Source organism: Vicia villosa, linkage group LG6, assembly GCF_029867415.1.
Source record: "Vicia villosa cultivar HV-30 ecotype Madison, WI linkage group LG6, Vvil1.0, whole genome shotgun sequence".
NCBI lineage: Eukaryota > Viridiplantae > Streptophyta > Magnoliopsida > Fabales > Fabaceae > Vicia > Vicia villosa.
This window is the reverse complement of record NC_081185.1, coordinates 103,686,436-103,706,808: the sequence shown is the minus strand read 5'-3', so window position 1 is coordinate 103,706,808 and position 20,373 is coordinate 103,686,436. Positions and strand designations below refer to the sequence as shown.

General features: G+C 36.2%; 2 protein-coding genes across 2 annotated transcripts; both read left to right on the top strand.

Moving 5' to 3' along the window:
- The first annotated feature begins 15,647 nt into the window (after positions 1-15,647).
- On the top strand, positions 15,648-17,931 carry LOC131609447 (protein LURP-one-related 10-like). Its single transcript, XM_058881139.1, has 3 exons — positions 15,648-15,989; positions 16,129-16,356; positions 16,461-17,931. The coding sequence occupies exons 1-3, from the start codon at positions 15,762-15,764 to the stop codon at positions 16,719-16,721; spliced, it is 717 nt and encodes a 238-aa protein (XP_058737122.1). The 5' UTR covers positions 15,648-15,761; the 3' UTR covers positions 16,722-17,931.
- An 893-nt stretch (positions 17,932-18,824) lies between these two features.
- On the top strand, positions 18,825-20,125 carry LOC131609448 (protein LURP-one-related 10-like). Its single transcript, XM_058881140.1, has 3 exons — positions 18,825-19,280; positions 19,396-19,623; positions 19,725-20,125. The coding sequence occupies exons 1-3, from the start codon at positions 19,005-19,007 to the stop codon at positions 19,866-19,868; spliced, it is 648 nt and encodes a 215-aa protein (XP_058737123.1). The 5' UTR covers positions 18,825-19,004; the 3' UTR covers positions 19,869-20,125.
- Positions 20,126-20,373: the final 248 nt, after the last annotated feature.

The window sequence follows — 20,373 nt, the reverse complement described above, 5'->3', positions numbered from 1 at the left end:
AGATTTTTATGGTTTTTATCATCCTTATCATATTATAAAAAAAATAAAAAAAATTGTTAGGTAGAATTTTTGTTAATTGTATTTTAGTAGATTTTTATAGGTGCTATTATATTGTTTTTGGAAAGAAAAAATTGTTTAAGCTTGATTGAGAACCAAAGGAGAAAGATTCAATATTCTTGCTAAAATCAAATATCAAAATCTGGATTTGCAAAGATTGATTCTAACCTAATTCAAAGCAATATAAAAGCACAAAGTTGATCAGACTAAAGGGACATTTTTTGGACAAGGATTCTGCAGCAAGAGCCATAGTTGAATTCTCGAGATTTCAAGCAAAAGTCAAACTCGTGTATTGGATTATAAGCCAATTCAAGAAGCCTTGTCGTTTCAAACATGTTCCTGGAACGTCCCTGAAGATAATCCAATCGTCCTCATGGCTTAGAGCATTCAGAACCGTCGCATACAATTTACGGTTTGTCAAGAAAAAATCCAATTCGATTATGCGAAATTGCGAGTTATAAATGATTTTCGATTATGTTTCTGAGTTTGTATAATTGTATGGAATGTTTATGGATTAGAAAATTTGAGTTTCGTTGCAGATTGGTGATTTCACCATTGTTAGGGTTTGTGAAACTCAAATTGGGGATTTTGGTTCGAGGTGAAATCAATACAAATTGATGGTCCTATCACGTTTAGGAAACAATTTCGGGTTGAACCATATGTTTAACTAGAATTTATTCAAGGAATTTTGTGGTTTAGATGCTTGCAGGGACTTGGCTACCATGGAATTTGTAGCAGAACCGAAGCTGGAGCGTAGGCAAGAAACTCAGCCCAACGAGGGAGATGAACAGTACTGGGCGCGGGTTTCTTTTGAATTTTTTATGCAGATCGAATTTATTAATAATACTCTTGTTTGAATTGTTTATCAGCGAACGGAAATTGCACCATTGGCAAGGCGAAGCGCTGATGACTCTTGTGTCAAGGGTTCGAGCCCCACACGAGTCATCTAATTTTTTGTATGTAACAACTACTTGCAGATTCGGTGCAGTTCTCTCACGCGTGACAACGATACACCTCCAGCCTGGACCGCACGATCCCCATCCAAACCGATCCAACGCCTAAAGAGTTGTGTCCTACCGTACTCCTCCAAGATATACATACAACAGATCTAGCGCCTTCCATAAGTCTTCTTCCTTTTTCCAGCTTGTTATGTTTATTATTTCTTGATTTTCCTTTTAATAATTAACAACCACTAACTATAATTAGGTTTTTTAATAATTAGGATTAGTTATTTTTAATAATTAGGGTTTAGATTAATTTTAGGTTAGCTAATTTTTAAATTAATTAAGTAATTTAGGTTTAGTTAAATAATTATCTAATTTAGATTTATTTTTTTTAGGTTATTAATTTAGGTTAATTAATTAAATTAGGATAATTAATTTAAATTAGGGTTATTTAATTAAAAATAGGTTAAATAATTAAGATTGATTTAATCAGGTTAGGTTTTTCTAATTGATTAAGGTTTGTGATCAAAGTAAATTTTAAACACTAACCCTAGTTTAGGTTTTAACCTACTTCGTTCTATTAACCATGGTTAACTTGTGCCCTAATCTGGATTTTGAGATTTGTTATCAGATCATTCATACACTAAAAATTCCCTTTTTCTTGGTTCAACTTTTCAGGTTTACCTTAAGATCCTCCGACTACGCGCCACTTCAAATACGAAGCTAAGTATTCGATTCTTTTATTTTTAAAGTCTATTTTGTTTCCTTTTGATTTTAGTGTTTACCTTTTATATTTTTTGAACTATGCATACATTCACTCCTTCTTCTGCCCTTGCCTTGCCATTTTCAGGGTTCACCCCGAGGCTTCCTCCGACCGCCAACCATATCAGATCAAATTTAAAAGCTAAGTGCTTATTCATTTATTTATTTATTTTAATTTCTTTATCTCTTTATTTTTTAGGTTTAGCATTGTTTGCCTCCGAACCGATAATGCACTCACCCCTCTGTTTATTCTTTCTTTTCCAATTTTCAGGGTTTGTCAACTGCCAAAGCTACGAGTATTGGTAACCCTAAACCCTAATCTCAATTATTACTTGTGTTAAACCTTTTGTTTTAATTATATCCCGCTGGTTTCAATTCCCCTCTCCTCCGCTGGTTACAATTTCCCTTCCCCATTATTATTGTTATATTATTGTGTGGTTAGTAATCTTAGGGAGTGCAAGCCTTAAATCAATGTAGATAATTAATTATAAGATAATTTTCTGAATATAATCACGTGATTGTTGCACACACGCACGCTTTTGGGGTAACCTCTCTGTTGCCTTGTTGCCTTGTTGCCTGTTGCCTGTTGCCTTTGTGTTTTTTTTTGCAGAATAAGCCATGTCCCTCGAATATGAGGATACCTCAGCCATGCTGCCTCGATAACTAAAGGTCGTGCGACCCTAAATGATGCCGCCTTCGATACACAAATATGACCTTGACCCTCGGAAGTTGCCTACGGAAAAAGGCTGAGGTATCTTCTGGCTGCCTACGAATAAGGCTTATTCTGATCCTTGCCTTAGATTACCTGCCCTTCTATGGCATGGGACAGTCTTATGGCAAAGGATGCTTCGACGACCCTTCAACCTCCAAACGAAAGGCTTCCTGCCCTCTTATGGCAAGGATAGACCCTTTCATTCTGAAAGGCTAAAAAGAGACCTATCATCTGAGTTTAAGGTAATTGCCCCTAATTGCCTTGCCATGCTCTATTTTCTATATTCTTTCTCAAAATTCTTCAAAAACTGGCTACGCTCATTTACGAGCTAAAGTCCATTTTTCCTCTTTCATCTACATTTTCTGAAAACGAGCAAGCAAAGCAATTAAGAGCCCATGGAAAACCATGGATGCAAAGGGTGCCTTACACCTTCCCTTTGCATAAATTACCCCCCGAACTTAGATTTCTTTAAAAGGTTTTTTTCTGTTTCTTTTAGCCTTTCTGAATTTGTTTGGATAAAATAAAAGTCGGTGGCGACTCATGCTTAACCGCGACATTTCGATATAAAAAGTCAGTTCACCGTATTACAGCCACAAAAAAAAACAGTCTCTATCCTCTATAGGAATATTTTGACCCTCTGCACAAACACATCCCTTTGAGCTTTGTTTAAAGCGCGATCTTATTTAAGACAATCTCCCATTTCTTTCCAAGGACCTCTTCAGGTAGTCTTATAGAAGACATCATCTCATTCTGAGTACTCAACAAATCACTGTCCGTCGGGATGCGACCTAAACGCGTGACTCATTCTGAAAAGCATTTGCTTCACATTCAAATCAACACTTAGCATCAAGGAGACCTCAAAATTGGTCTAATCTAAGACGATCATTCCTGATAAAGACTCTTGAATGGGGAAACCACATCCAGAGGGTTTTCCTAAAATAGGGGCATACAATCAAGGATCCTATTGACTAGGGGCATATCTTTCAAGAATTCAAATACTGGGGCAAGGCATATCAGGTTCATGGTGTGACTTGATAAAATTGGAGTTCCCTCTAAAGACACTTCCTTCAGGTTAAGGGACACGTCTCTCAAGACTTCCGATTTCGGAGAGATCACTCTAGTATCATACAAGGAGCATGGTTGTGTAATAGGCCTTCTTACGCCTGTATTACTTACAACCTACAATATGGATAGGCATACATGCATAATTCTCATTTATTTTGAGAATCTCATTACATGACACATGCATCATGACATTGCATAAAACTAACACTGCCTTTTCAGGTCACTTCATAATCAAGAGGATGTTATCATCACATTACAGCGCCAATACGATCGTATCGACGATTCAATCTCAACATATACAAGTCCAATTCCTCATTCCAAGTCTTTCTTCAAAGACAATCCAGAAGCAATCAAAGAATTTCTTACCTCTCCAGGTAGTCTTGTCCAAGACAATTATCCTAATCTTTCCAAGCAGTCTTGTTTAAGACATATCCTAACCTTCCTAGGTGGTTTTGTTTAAAACGTTCCACGACCTTTATAGTAACCTTTATAGGTAGTTTCGTTTAAAATATTTCATAGCCTTTATAGGAACCTTTCTAGGTAGTTTTGTTTAAAACGTCTCACGACCTTTATAGGAACCTTTCGAGGTAGTTTTGTTTAAAACGTTTCATGTCCTTTATAGGAACCTTTCTAGGTAGTTTTGTTTAAAACATTTCATGTCCTTTATAGGAACCTTTTCTAGGTAGTTTTGTTTAAAACGTCTTATGTCCTTTATAGGAACCTTTCTAGGTAGTTTTGTTTAAAACGTTTCATGTCCTTTATAGGAATCTTTCTAGGTAGTTTTGTTTAAAACGTCTTACGTCCTCTATAGGAACCTTTCTAGGTGGTTTTGTTTAAAACATATCGTTCCCTTTATAGGAATTTTCCTAGACAGTTTTGTTTAAAACATATCATTCCCTTTATAGGAATCTTTCTAGATAGTTTTGTTTAAAACGTATCGTTCCCTTTATAGGAACCTCTCTAGGTAAGTCTTGTTTAAGATATCCCGTATCCTATCTAAGAGCCTTTCCAGGAGAGTCTTGTGTAAGACGTATCACACCATTTCCAAAAACTGTTCTAGGCTAGTCTTGTTTAGGACATATCATTCCTTTCTAGGTAATCTTCTTAAAGACATGTATCCAATCCCTCCTTATCCTCTCCAGGAGCCTCTATAGGTCAGTCTTGTTTGAGACATATCCAAGTCAACCTTATAGTCTTATTTAAGGCGTGTCGTATCATTCCCGAGAACCTTTCTAGGTTAGTCTTGTTTAAGACGTACCATAACCTGTCTAGGTAGTCCTGTTCAAGACGTTCCATATCTTTTTAGGAGCCTTTCTAGGTGAGTCTTATTTAAAACATATCATGCCTTTCTAGGTAGCCTTTTTAAAATGTTTATTCATTCTTTTCTAAGACACGCTTAGTTCTTCTAAAGAACTCCTTAGTTAGTCTTCTCCAAGACATTCTTCCTAAGCATTGTTCAAAGCCTACGCTTCTTCGCATCATCCTTTGATATGCCCTATTCAGGAACCTCTTCAGGTAGTCTTATGTAAGACATTACTTCCTCTCTCCTCAGATACAATCAAATGATCCAGGTCTGAAAAGCATACGCTTTAGACAAGTACTGAAGGATAGAAAAACACTTACAAAGGGGGGGGGGGTTGAATAAGTGTAGCTTTAAAAACTTGACAGATAAAAATAAATTGCACAGTTATTTTTATCCTGGTTCGTTGTTAACTAAACTACTCCAGTCCACCCCCGCAGAGATGATTTACCTCAACTGAGGATTTAATCCACTAATCGCACGGATTACAATGGTTCTCCACTTAGTCAGCAACTAAGTCTTCCAGAGTCTTCTGATCACACACTGATCACTTCAGGAACAACTGCTTAGATACCCTCTAAGACTTTTCTAGAGTATTCTGATCCACACGATCACTCTAGTTACAACCTGCTTAGATAACCTCTAAGACTTCCTAGAGTATACTGATCCACACGATCACTCTAGTTCCTTACAACTTAATGTAATCAATTCTAAGAGTATTACAATTGCTTCTTAAAAAGCTATAATCACAAACTGTGATATTTCTCTTAACGTTTAAGCTTAATCTCACTAATATATTACAACAGCAATGTAGTGAGCTTTGATGAAGATGAAGATTCTGAGCTTTGAATTGAACAGCGTTTCAGCAAGTTAATATGAGTTGTTTTGTGCAGAATCGTTAACCTTGCTTCTCATCAGAACTTCATATTTATAGGCGTTGGAGAAGATGACCGTTGAGTGCATTTAATGCTTTGCGTGTTCCGTACAGCATCGCATTTAATGTTATACGCTTTTGTCAACTACCTCGAGCCTTGTTCACGCTGTGTCTACTGACGTAGCCTTTAATAGCTTTTAACGTTCCTTTTGTCAGTCAGCGTAGCCTGCCACTTGTACTTCCTTCTGATCTGATGTTTGTGAATACAACGTTTGAATATCATCAGAGTCAAACAGCTTGGTGCAAAGCATCTTCTGATCTTCTGACCTTGAAGTGCTTCTGAGCGTGATACCATCAGAACTTCAGTGCTTCTGATCTCATGTTCTTCTGATGCTTCCATAGACCCATGTTCTGATTCTGCTTCGACCATCTTCTGATGTCTTGCCAGACCATGTTCTGATGTTGCATGCTGAACCCTTTGAGACAAAGCTTCTGAGCGCTGAATTATGCATACTCTTTATATATTTCCTGAAAAGGAAATTGCATTGGATTAGAGTACCATATTATCTTAAGCAAAATTCATATTATTGTTATCATCAAAACTAAGATAATTGATCAGAACAAATCTTGTTCTAACAATCTCCCCCTTTTTGATGATGACAAAAACATATATAAATGATATGAATTTGCGATCAGAAAGAGCAGACGGCAAAAGACAAATTACACAGCTATAGCATAAGCATATGAATATGTCTCCCCCTGAGATTAACAATCTCCCCCTGAGATAAATAATCTCCCCCTGAAATAAATACTCGAAGAACTTTAATAAAAGACTTCCCTGATTATTTCGGTAGAGACGATCACATAAGCTTCTGTCTTTAGAGAATTCATAGCTTCTGACTTCTGCTTCCATTGGACAGCTTCAGAACTAGAATTTCTTTAGATCCCTAGAACACTCACAGCTTCTGATTCCTGCTTCCATCTAGGACAGCTTCAGAACTTGAATTTCTTTGATCTTCAGAACATTCACAGCTTCTGATTTCTGCTTCCATTTAGGACAGCTTCAGAACTTGAATTTCTTTAATCTTCAGAACATTCACAGCTTCTGATTTCTGCTTCCCTCGGATAGCTTCAGAGCTTGAATTTCTACCAACATCACTTCATGCTAGATTTGTATCAGAACATTGTTGAATGTACCAGAGCATCATCAGAGCATCTCTACATCCTGAAATGTTACAGAACAAAAAACTAAACGACAAAAGTCAGCATGAACGAGTCAGAACATAAAATGTATATTAGAACACATGATATGTATCAGAGCCATATAGGCTAAAATAATGTTATCAGAGCAAATAGAATTTTGTCAGAGCAAATAGACAAATATGGATCAAATTCTATTTTCAGTGCTTCTGATTCATTCTTCTTTCTTGCTTCTGAAGCTTGACAGCACTCAGCTTGCTTCAGTTTCCATGAGCTTATTCTTTTTACAGAATAACACTTCTTATGGTTTTGCTTCTTGTGTTTGCTTTGAAGATTCTCTTCACTTCTTTATACCTGCAAAACACTTAAACCATATAGAACTTGCAGTTCTTGTTAGAAAATGTGTGGGAGCTTTACCCAGCAACTGATAGATTAATCAAATCATTTATCATTTATTTTTCTCCCCCTTTTTGTCATAACATCAAAAAGAATATATCAAAAAATTCAGATGAATAAAACGACAAATAAAATTACTGGAATGTAAAAACAAAGAAACTTTTCATTGATAATCAAAAGATATTACAACAGGTTCCTATGTTTAACAAGATGAGAAACATTCCTAGCAAATACATAAAAAGTCATCCCAAGGGGAAATGACTACAAAAATTAAAAACAAAACCCTAGCAAGACACACTCTGTGTCAACCCATCAAGAATCCCGGTGGTCTTCTTGTCTTCCAGACTAGAACCTCCACTGTAGGAGAGATCCTAGAGACCAAAGAGGAAGAGAGGGATAGTTCACAGACAGAGAGCTACTGTTGCAAACGGGGCTTTCCCTTAACATAGAAGTTAAGAATATCATTCTTAACCTCTTCCCATAACTCAAGAAAGTCTTCTGTCTTTGGGTGAAAGTTGATAACAACATCAAAGAAGAGGTCTGACTTGAGAGGTATTAGGAGAGCCATCCCGAGATATGCAGAGATCTGCCGCCTTTGAGTCATAGATCTTCAACAGGCTTAGAGCATGATTAAGAGATCCAGACAAAGGATTCAAGGTGAACGCTAGGTTTGAACTAGGATTTATTTTTAAAAAAAAACGTTTGAAGAGGAAAACTTGATGAGGAATGCAAAGAGATAGAGAAGGAAAAGCGTTTGAAGAGTATTTAAAAGAAAATAAAGTGAATCAAACGACGGATAGCATTTAATGTTACGTGACATGAGGAGAGATAATAAAGACAAATGAGGTGACTAGCACAGTTACCTATGGTCGGCGTCCCTTCACCTGCACGCGCGCTTATCCATGAACAGTAACGACAGGTTTACCATCCCGAGATAAAACGTTACAGCTGTTTTGCTTTAAAAGAGGTTCTGAATCAACTTAGACAATGAAATGTTAGTAATAACCGAATCATAATTTCTAAAAGATTTCAATCAGAACTTCTGATTTAAAAAAAAATCCACATTCATTTCAGAAGATACTCATACATAAGAACTTCTCATCTTCTCATTCTGGGCATAAATCCATACTGATGTTCTTCAGAATGAACTTAAACCTATCTTCAGCCAGGGGTTTTGTAAAGATATCAGCCCATTGATGGTCTGTATCCACAAAGTTTAAAGATATAACACCCTTCTGAACATAGTCCCTTATGAAATGATGTTTAATCTCAATCTGTTTAGCCTTTGAATGAAGAATAGGATTCTTAGATAAACATATAGCAGAAGTATTATCACAGAATATAGGAATGTTACTCTCATATATCTGATAATCTTCTAACTGACTCTTCATCCAGAGCATCTGTGTACTGCAACCAGCAGCAGCGACATATTCTGCTTCTGTTGTTGATAGAGCAATAGTTGCTTGCTTCTTGCTGTACCAGAAGATCAAATGACTTCCAAGAAATTGGCAACTTCCTGAAGTACTCTTTCTTTCAATTCTGTCTCCAGCATAGTCAGCATCGCAGAATCCTACTAAGTTGTATTCTTTAGATTTTCTGTAAACTAAGCCAACATTAGTAGTACCTTTCAGATACCTTAGAATTCTCTTAACAGCAGTTAAATGAGATTCTCTAGGATCTGATTGGAATCTAGCACACAAACAAACACTGAACAGAATGTCAGGTCTAGAAGCAGTCAAATATAGAAGAGATCCAATCATACCTCTGTATAACTTCTGATCTACCTTCTTACTTACCTCATCCTTACCTAGGATGCATGTTGGATGCATAGGAGTTTTGGCTTCTTTGCAGTCTAGAAGATTAAACTTTTTCAGAAGTTCCTTCACATACTTGGTTTGGTGAACATACGTTCCTTCTGATGTTTGATTTATTTGTATTCCAAGGAAATACTTGAGTTCTCCCATCATGCTCATTTCAAACTCAGCCTGCATAGACTCAGCAAACTCCTTTCCAAGTGTAGCATTAGATGTTCCAAAAATAATATCATCTACATATATTTGACAAATTAAAATATCCCTTTTAAATGTTTTACAAAAGAGAGTAGTGTCCACTTTTCCTCTAGTGAAACCATTATCCAGAAGGAAAGAACTTAAGCGTTCATACCAAGCTCTGGGAGCTTGTTTCAATCCATACAACGATTTCTTTAGTTTAAAAACATGATTAGGAGACATAGAGTCTTCAAAACCAGGAGGTTGATGGACATAAACTTCTTCATCTATATAACCATTTAAGAAGGCACTCTTAACATCCATCTGATAGAGAGTGATGTTATGTTGAGTGGCAAATGAAATTAATAGACGAATAGATTCTAACCTGGCCACTGGTGCAAAGGTTTCTGTATAGTCAATCCCTTCTTGCTGACTATAACCCTGAGCCACCAGTCTGGCTTTGTTCCTTACCACTTCACCTTTCTCACTGAGCTTGTTTCTGAAGACCCATTTTGTACCGATTATATTGAATCCATCTGGTCTAGGAACAAGATCCCAAACATCATTCCTTGTAAACTGATTCAGTTCTTCTTGCATAGCAATTATCCAGTCTGGATCTTCTAGAGCATGATCAACAGAAGTTGGCTCGATCAAAGATACAAGACCTAATTGATAGTCTGCATTGTTCTTAAGGAATGCTCTTGTTCTGATTGGATCATCCTTCTTTCCAAGAATGACATCTTCTGAATGACCAGAAGTGAGTCTGGATGATTTTCTGACAGATGGTTCTTCAGAAATGCTTAGATTCTCCAGAGAAGCTGATACTTGATCTTCCGATTCTTTGCTTCTGAGAAGCTCTGCTTCTGACGCGTTGCTTCTTGGCTCAACAACTTCTGATATATCAATATCACAATCTGCAAAATTATCAAACTGCTTTGGTTTTTCAGAACCAAGCTTATCATCAAACCTGATATTGATTGATTCTTCCACAATCAATGTTTCAGTATTGTATACTTTGTAGCCTTTTGAGCGTTCAGAATATCCAAGAAGGAAACATTTTTGTGCTTTGGAATCAAACTTACCAAGATGATCTTTAGTGTTCAGAATAAAGCATACACATCCAAAAGGATGGAAATATGAAATGTTGGGCTTTTTATTCTTCCACAATTCATAAGGAGTCTTATTTAGAATAGGTCTGATAGAGATTCTATTCTGAATATAGCATGCAGTGTTTATTGCTTCTGCCCAGAAATGCTTAGCCATATTGGTTTCATTGATCATGGTTCTGGCCATTTCTTGCAGAGTCCTATTCTTTCGTTATACAACTCCATTTTGCTGTGGAGTTCTAGGACAAGAGAAATCATGGGCAATACCATTTTCTTTGAAGAATTCTTCAAAGAATCTGTTCTCAAATTCACCACCATGATCACTTCTGACCTTTATGATTTTACACTCTTTTTCAGATTGAATCTGAATGCAGAAGTCAAAGAACACTGAATGAGTCTCATCCTTGTGTTTCAAGAATTTTACCCACGTCCAGCGGCTATAATCATCTACGATGACTAATCCATATTTCTTTCCTCTGACAGATGCTGTTTTGACTGGGCCAAACAGATCAATGTGCAAGAGTTCTAATGGCCTTGAGGTAGAAACAACATTCTTGGACTTGAATGCAGGTTTGGAAAACTTGCCCTTCTGACATGCTTCACAAAGAGCATCTGATTTGAATTTCAGATTAGGGAGTCCTCTGACAAGATCCAGTTTGTTAATCTGAGAAATCTTTCTCAAACTAGCATGACCTAATCTTCTGTGCCAGACCCACTGCTCTTCAGAAACAGACATAAGACAAGTCACCTTCTGACTCATAAGATCTTGCAGATCTGTCTTATAAATGTTGTTCTTCCTCTTGCCTGTAAATAGGATTGAGCCATCCTTCTGATTTACAGCCTTGCAAGACTTTTGATTGAAGATTATATCATAACCATTGTCACTCAATTGACTGATAGATAAGAGGTTATGTGTTAATCCTTCTACAAGAAGTACATTGGAAATGGAAGGAGAGTTACCAGACTTTATAGTTCCAGAGCCAATTATCTTGCCCTTCTGATCTCCTCCAAACTTGACTTCTCCTCCAGACTTAAGCACCAGGTCTTGGAACATAGACCTTCTTCCTGTCATGTGTCGTGAGCATCCAGAGTCCAGGTACCATGACATGTTGTGCTTTGTCCTTTTTGCAGCCAAGGATATCTGCAATAGGAATAATCTTATCCTTAGGTACCCACATCTTCTTGGGTCCTTTCTTGTTAGATTTTCTCAAGTTCTGATTGAACTTGGGTTTAACATTGTAAGCAATAGAAGGAACAGCATGATAATTCTTAATGTGAGTTTCATGATATTTCCTAGGTTGTGTCACATGCTTTTTGGTGTGTGTTATGTGAAAACTTTGAGCATGTGAAGTGTGCCTAATATCATGGGAGTGGCCATACTTGAACTGATCATACAATGGCTTGTATGTGAATTTCATTTCATCAACAGGTTCAAGTTTGTATGGGGTTTCACCTTCAAAACCAATGCCAACTCTTTTGTTTCCAGACACAGCATATATCATAGAAGCTAGCTGACTTCTGCCAATACTTCTAGATAAGAACTTCCTGAAACTTAAATCATATTCTTTCAGAATATGGTTTAGACTAGGAGTGGATTTTTCTGAATCAGAAGGAGATCCAACATTATTGGATAATTTTAAAAGTTTTTCTTTTAATTCAGAATTCTCCAACTCAAGCTTCTTTGTTTCAAATTCAAATAGCTTTTTCAGCTTTTTGTATTTGAGACAAATCTGAGACTTGAATTCCAGAAGTTCTGTTAGACCGGAAACTAACTCATCTCTAGTAAGTTCAGAAAATACCTCTTCAGAATCTGATTCTGATGTAGATTCTGATCCGTCATCTTCTGTCGCCATCAGCGCACAGTTAGCCTGCTCATCTTCAGAGTCTGAATCATCTTCTGATTCATCCCAGGTTGCCATAAGACCTTTCTTCTTATGAAACTTCTTCTTGGGATTTTCCTTCTGAAGTTTTGGACATTCATTCTTGAAGTGTCCAGGCTCATTGCATTCATAACACATGACCTTCTTCTTGTCAAATCTTCTGTCATCAGAAGATTCTCCACGTTCAAATTTCTTTGAACTTCTGAAGCCTCTGAACTTCCTTTGCTTGTTCTTCCAGAGTTGATTTAGCCTTCTGGAGATCAAGGACAGTTCATCTTCTTCTTCAGATTCTGATTCTTCAGGATCTTCTTCTCTAGCCTGAAAAGCGTTAGTGCATTTCTTGATATTGGATTTTAATGCAATAGACTTACCTTTCTTTTGAGGCTCATTTGCGTCCAGCTCTATTTCATGACTCCTCAAGGCACTGATAAGCTCTTCCAGAGAAACTTCATTCAGATTCTTTGCAATCTTGAATGCAGTCACCATAGGACCCCATCTTCTGGGTAAGCTTCTGATGATCTTCTTTACGTGATCAGCCTTGGTGTATCCCTTGTCAAGAACTCTCAATCCAGCAGTAAGAGTTTGAAATCTTGAAAACATCTTTTCAATGTCTTCATCATCCTCCATCTTGAAGGCTTCATACTTTTGGATTAAAGCGAGAGATTTAGTCTCCTTGACTTGAGCATTTCCTTCATGAGTCATTTTCAAGGACTCATATATGTCATAGGCCGTTTCCCTGTTAGATATCTTCTCATACTCAGCATGAGAGATAGCATTCAGCAAAACAGTTCTGCATTTATGATGATTCCTGAAAAGCTTCTTCTGATCATCATTCATTTCTTGCCTTGTCAGCTTTACGCCACTGGCATTTACTGGATGTTTGTAACCATCCATCAGAAGATCCCATAGATCACCATCTAGACCAAGAAAGTAACTTTCCAGTTTATCTTTCCAGTATTCAAAGTTTTCACCATCAAATACCGGCGGTCTAGTATAACCATTGTTACCGTTGTGTTGCTCAGCAGAGCCAGATGTAGATGCAGGTGTAGACTTTTCAATTTCACCAGCCATCTTTTACTGAAGCGTTTTTCTCTTCCTGAATCTTTTCTAAACACGGTTAAGTGCTTGCACCTTAGAACCGGCGCTCTGATGCCAATTGAAGGATAGAAAAACACTTAGAAGGGGGGGGGGGGGGTTTGAATAAGTGTAGCTTTAAAAACTTGACAGATAAAAATAAATTGCACATTTATTTTTATCCTGGTTCGTTGTTAACTAAACTACTCCAGTCCACCCCCGCAGAGATGATTTACCTCAACTGAGGATTTAATCCACTAATCGCACGGATTACAATGGTTCTCCACTTAGTCAGCAACTAAGTCTTCCAGAGTCTTCTGATCACACACTGATCACTCCAGGAACAACTGCTTAGATACCCTCTAAGACTTTTCTAGAGTATTCTGATCCACACGATCACTCTAGTTACAACCTGCTTAGATAACCTCTAAGACTTCCTAGAGTATACTGATCCACACGATCACTCTAGTTCCTTACAACTTAATGTAATCAATTCTAAGAGTATTACAATTGCTTCTTAAAAAGCTATAATCACAAACTGTGATATTTCTCTTAACGTTTAAGCTTAATCTCACTAATATATTACAACAGCAATGTAGTGAGCTTTGATGAAGATGAAGATTCTGAGCTTTGAATTGAACAGCGTTTCAGCAAGTTAATATGAGTTGTTTTGTGCAGAATCGTTAACCTTGCTTCTCATCAGAACTTCATATTTATAGGCGTTGGAGAAGATGACCGTTGAGTGCATTTAATGCTTTGCGTGTTCCGTACAGCATCGCATTTAATGTTATACGCTTTTGTCAACTACCTCGAGCCTTGTTCACGCTGTGTCTACTGACGTAGCCTTTAATAGCTTTTAACGTTCCTTTTGTCAGTCAGCGTAGCCTGCCACTTGTACTTCCTTCTGATCTGATGTTTATGAATACAACGTTTGAATATCATCAGAGTCAAACAGCTTGGTGCAAAGCATCTTCTGATCTTCTGACCTTGAAGTGCTTCTGAGCGTGATACCATCAGAACTTCAGTGCTTCTGATCTCATGTTCTTCTGATGCTTCCATAGACCCATGTTCTGATTCTGCTTCGACCATCTTCTGATGTCTTGCCAGACCATGTTCTGATGTTGCATGCTGAACCCTTTGAGACAAAGCTTCTGAGCGCTGAATTATGCATACTCTTTATATATTTCCTGAAAAGGAAATTGCATTGGATTAGAGTACCATATTATCTTAAGCAAAATTCATATTATTGTTATCATCAAAACTAAGATAATTGATCAGAACAAATCTTGTTCTAACAAGTACCCTTCCGGGCAAATAGATGGCATCTATAAGCCCATCTCCCACAGAACTCTTTCCCTACGCAAGCAAATTTCAGGGCATTTCAGTGTCCAATCATCTTCTACCTCTTCAGGTTCAAGAAAATTGAACAGGGGCAGTTTTCATACCCCAAAATTTGCCTTCCATATTTCATTCACAATGATTCAAAGTTCAAGATTCAATCCCAAAGCTTTGCTCAAACAATCCCAAGATCCACAGTCAACTGATCCAATCCTAAAGGCCAACTACAATCAAAGCACGATTCAAACCTATGATCATTGGTCAAACATCAAGTATAGAGGTGCATAATCATCATTTGATCAAAGAATGATCATGATTCCATTAATAGAAACTCAGAGATGAACAAATACAAAAAGGTTCAAATTAGGGTTTCTTAAGAGAAAGTCAACCCAACTTTGACTGGGCATAACTTTCACATGGAACATCAAAAATGCCCCCCTCTTCCAAACTCTAATCATGTTCAAATAATTAGCCTTTAACTCTATTTACTGTCTGTCATCTTTCTTTATGTTTTGCCATAACCCTTACCTTTGCAATGTTAACCTTTAGGAAAGGGTTGAGGGTGCCTAACACCTTCCCTCGACCTGAATATAGTATCTTACCCTGATCTCTTAACTGCGCGAGGTTTCCTATTCGCCTTGGTAGAATAGGTGGCGACTCTAAAAGCTAAATTTTTAGGCAGGTTGCTACACTTTGATCTTTATTCTCTATGCCACACAATCATATGCTACAAATTTATTTTGTACAAAATAGTTAAGATAAAAATAAAAAAGAGGTTATATATTGACCACAAAAACAAAATAAAAATAGAAAAGACTATATCTTAACCAAAAAAACAGAAAGAAAGGAAATACCGTTATCTTATAGGTTAAGAATAGTATACATGGTTTATCTCTAACATCAAAGCACATCAGTTGTACTCTTGTTGTTCCCATATATAAATTCCTTTTCATTTTGTGTGTTACCCTTAATCCCAATCTTCTGGTGACAAACCGGTTGAAATATATTGATCTGAAAAGTCTTTATATTTCAATCTTCAAACACTCTGATCTCATCACAATCATTATGGCTTACCCTTGTCCCGCTGCCATATTTGGCCCTCAATATTGTGTTCAATGTCCGCTAGATCTTGCCGTTGTGAAAAAGGTTATGACAATTTCAGAAGGAAACTTCTCTGTGACTGATATCAACGACAACATCGTCTTCAAAGTTAAAAGCTCTCTCTTAACCCTCCATGAACGTCGTGTCTTGCTTGATGCCACCGACATTCCCATTGCCACCTTACGTCGCAAGGTTCAACTTTATTCTCTTATTTTCTTCTATTTAATTACTTAAAAATAATTCATTTCATTTCTTAATTAAATAAAGCACAACTTTGTTGTGCATGCACACTCTTTTGAAATCTCTAAAATATCCACTACTTCTGGTTCAGATGGTTACTATGCATGATCGGTGGCAAGCTTTTAGGGGTGAAAGCACAAAAGCTAATGATCATATATTTACATTGAAGAGATCATCCCGAAATAAGTTTAAGCCAAGATTACATGTATTTTTAGCTGGTAACACAAAGCAGAATGTTTGTGATTTTCAAGTTAGAGGCAGTTGGAACGAACGTTCTTGCGCTATTTATGCTGGTGAGACAGACAACATTGTCGCCAAGGTAATTTACTATACATAACCATAATTACAACTAGTTTTAATTATTTATGTAATATTTATACTAACCATAAATTAATTTTATGATATTAATTATTGTAATTGCAGATGCACAAAAAACACACTGTTCAGAGTATGTTAATTGGTCAAGACCAATTCATGGTTACAGTTTATCCCAATGTTGATTATGCTTTTATAGTGGCGTTAATTGTGATTCTTAATGAGATCAACTTCGAAGAAGAAGAAGAAAAAGAAGAAGAAGAACAAGAAGAAAGTAGCGAAGAAGAAGAAAAAGAAGAAGAACAACAAGAAGAAAGTAGCGAAGAAGAAGGTTTCCCTCATGTATTAGCTTTTCTATTTCATTCTTGAGCTAGTAGTAGACCTTAGTATGAAGTCCCTTAACTCTATGGAACGTGCACCATCTTTCGGGTTCAGATCCTATCACCTCGGCCTTAGGAGCAAGTAATGTTCAGATGTTGTGCAGGTGGAATACCTCGCTCCAAATCTGTTCTCAGTAGGTATTAAGAGGCGTGAAAATTTCTGTCCCTTTCCCCACTCTTTTGAATGTGTATTTGTCCTTAACGGGTGAGGTGTTATTTTTTTTCCTTGGAGGATAAGAGCTCTCGGCGTCGAGGATGCACACCTTGACATTGCAAGCCTTCTTCCCCGAACCTAAATTTGGTTGCATTGACCATATTTTTGTTCTTTACGAATTTTATAGACGTTTTCCCTTTTAAAAATAAATTTTGGTGGCGACTTCATTGTTATTCAAGCGTTAACACGCTCAAATTTGTTTTTGCACCGCGAGAAATGTCACGAAAACTGGAAAATACACCTTAGATTATAATACCATTCTCTAGTACTTAAGAAATTCTAAAGGGGGATTTGACTATCATTGTGAACAATTTCATTCTTTCAAGGAAGTTTGAAATCAGATACTATTCTATTATGATTAAGGGGACTCCTCCAGAAGGTTCAAAAGTGAAAGGTTATAGCACTTCGCCCTCTACGAGCCCTCGTGATTAAGGGGCTGTATAGTGGAATAATTGAGGAAGACTTTGAGCGGGGCAAGTGGAATATGCTTTATCCTTCCCAAGTCGCCGCTATATTAGTTCGAACTCTTTTCGTCTGGTTTGATCACCTCTTGTTTGGATTTGTCGCCTGACTTTCCATTTCTTCGTCCATAACATGCGATCGTGGATGAAGCGTGTACTAGATCAACATTCGATATCTAGGAAGTCGTGGAATTTAACTAAATCTCCTAAATTTTTAGGTATCAATCATCCACTCTTGTGATGGTTGCTATATTCTAGAAAGACTTGGCTTACTCGAATCAAGACCCTTATGGAACTATAAACACATTAGTATCCCAACATTGAAGGAGACATCCAAGAAACACACACAAACAATAATTTCTCACCTCAGGTGAGCTAACTCTCAATAAACTAACAATCTTAAAGTCTTTGATTGATACATTGGAAATTGGAGATTGTCAAATATATTATCCTTTTATCTAATATAGATTTGAGTGTTTTTCATGATTACAAAATATAGAGTTGGATTGAATAATTGATATACTTGTACCCAGTTTAAACTCACTCATTTTTATTAATTTATTATTTATTATTTAATTTTGATAATTTAAAATATTAGTTTAATCTTCAATGCTTTAATATTTTAATTTATATTTTATTATTTAAAATGTATATTTGAAAATTTTCAAACTTATTTTACTTTATTATTTGTTACATGATTAATTGTTGGAAAAATATACAATTTCTATTAAAAAAAGAATGACAGAGATATCGAACACAATCTAGATTCATAAGGGCCAAATTTAGAATCCAATTCTCCATTATTTCAGCGATTTGGACGGAGAACAAATTATTTTGATCAAAACATATAACAAGTTTTGTATTGTTAGTTTTCACTTTTTATAGTAACTAATACTTTTACCTGTGCGATGCACATGACTGATTAAGAAGATATATTATATGTTTATAAATGTAAAAAAAATAAATTATATTTCATATGTTATGAATATAAAAATTACAATTAATTAGTGAAATTGGAATTCTTGGAATTGGTAATTTGAAAAGAGCTGTATAAAAAATAAAAAAATTTGAATAATTAAATACAACTATAAATTTAATAAGAAGTTAGGAGAGAAACTTATTAAGGATTAGGAGGGAAAATTATATTTTGTTTTAATATATTAAGGATGATGATATATTCTTAAAAATAATTTTTTATAAAATAAAAAAGAGAAAACTGTAAATAATTATGAATACTTGGATTAAGAAAACAAAAAGTACTTTAAGAAATCTATCTAAGTTTATTCTTATTATCACAACATAAAGATAGAAAAGACAACATATGTTGACAAAAATCAAAATAAAATAGAAAAGACAACATATCTTGACAGAAAATCAAAATAAAATAAAAAAGACATTATTATATCGAGACCAAAAAAACAGAAAGAAAAGAAATAGCGTATCTTATAGTTTAAGAATAACAAACACGGTTTATCTCTAACATCAAAGCACCTTCCTGGTACTCTTCTTGTTTCCAATTCCACCTATAAATTCCTATTCATTCTCTGAAAATTCATAAAACCCAATCTTCAAATTCTCTGATCTCATCACAATCATTATGGCTTACCCTTATCAACCTTACCCACCACAACCGTCTGCCTCTGCTCCGATGCCGCCACTCCCCGCCGCCATTTTCGGCCCTCAATACTGTGCACCCTATCCACTAGATCTGGCCGTCGTGAAAAAGGTTATGACAATTTCAGACGGAAACTTCGCCGTCACTGATGTCAACGGCAACATCGTCTTCAAAGTCAAAGGCTCTCTCTTAACCCTCCGTGACCGCCGTGTCTTGCTTGATGCCGCCGGCAACCCCATCACCACCTTACGCCGCAAGGTTCCACTTTATTCTTTCTTGTTTCATCTATTATTTTTGCGATTCAACCTGGCCCCTGGGCCATGATATCTGATGTCTCTGCAGAACTGTCAACTGATCTGATTTATCTGCGCAGATAGTAACTATGCATGATCGGTGGGAAGCTTACAGAGGCGAAAGCACAGAATCAAAAGATCTTATATTTACATTGAAGAGATCATCACTAATTCAGTTCAAGACCAAACTAGATGTGTTTTTAGCCGGTAACACAAAAGAGGATGTTTGTGATTTTAAAGTCAAAGGTAGTTGGCTGGAACGTTCTTGTATTGTTTATGCTGGTGAATCTAACAACATTGTTGCCCAGGTAATTTATCATACATTAATTACAATTAGTTTTAATTAATTATGTACTAGGATTTATACTAATTATAAATTAATTTTGTGATATTATTATTGTAACTGCAGATGCACAAAAAGCACACTGTTAAGAGTGTTTTAATCGGTAAAGACCAATTCATGGTAACAGTTTATCCTAATGTTGATTATGCTTTCATAGTGGCGTTAATTGTGATTCTTGACGAGATCAACGATGATGAAAAGGAAGAGTGATTAGAAGATTAGTGTTTTGTATTTATTTATTACTATTGTGTGGTTATAAATTGCTGAAAGGGAAAAGTGTTATATTAAGGGGTTTGGAGATTATGGATAAAAGTTTTTTTTGTTTGGAGAACATCAATCACGGTCTAGCCATTGTCCTACTCGTGTCTTGATCTCGATGTTTGTATTATAGTAGTGGAATATTCTGACCCGATTTTAAGGGCCAATATTAATTTTTTTGGGTAAATTTTTACCCAACCGAAATATAATTCTATTATTAATGCAATCAATATAGTATGTGGTTTGTATGGGTGGTGAATTGAAGTTTGTGCCTCCATTCATGTCTGTTATGATTGTGGTATATTCAAAATATACATAGTTAGACAAGAAAAGAATGTCAGGTTGGGAGACTCTGACACCACTAATGTTGACACCACTAATGTTGTTGAAGCTGGAGACCTAAAGCTAAAATTTACCTCTGAAAATTTTTTGATTCTCAACTATATTATGCATAATC

Excerpts from the sequence above, each read along its gene's own strand:
- LOC131609447 (XM_058881139.1), top strand. The coding sequence starts at position 15,762 with ATGGCTTACCCTTGTCCCGCTGCCATATTTGGCCCTCAATATTGTGTT. Across the intron at positions 15,990-16,128 it reads TTGCCACCTTACGTCGCAAG|ATGGTTACTATGCATGATCG; the intron begins GTTCAACTTTAT and ends CTTCTGGTTCAG. Across the intron at positions 16,357-16,460 it reads CAGACAACATTGTCGCCAAG|ATGCACAAAAAACACACTGT; the intron begins GTAATTTACTAT and ends TTGTAATTGCAG.
- LOC131609448 (XM_058881140.1), top strand. The coding sequence starts at position 19,005 with ATGGCTTACCCTTATCAACCTTACCCACCACAACCGTCTGCCTCTGCT. Across the intron at positions 19,281-19,395 it reads TCACCACCTTACGCCGCAAG|ATAGTAACTATGCATGATCG; the intron begins GTTCCACTTTAT and ends TTATCTGCGCAG. Across the intron at positions 19,624-19,724 it reads CTAACAACATTGTTGCCCAG|ATGCACAAAAAGCACACTGT; the intron begins GTAATTTATCAT and ends TTGTAACTGCAG.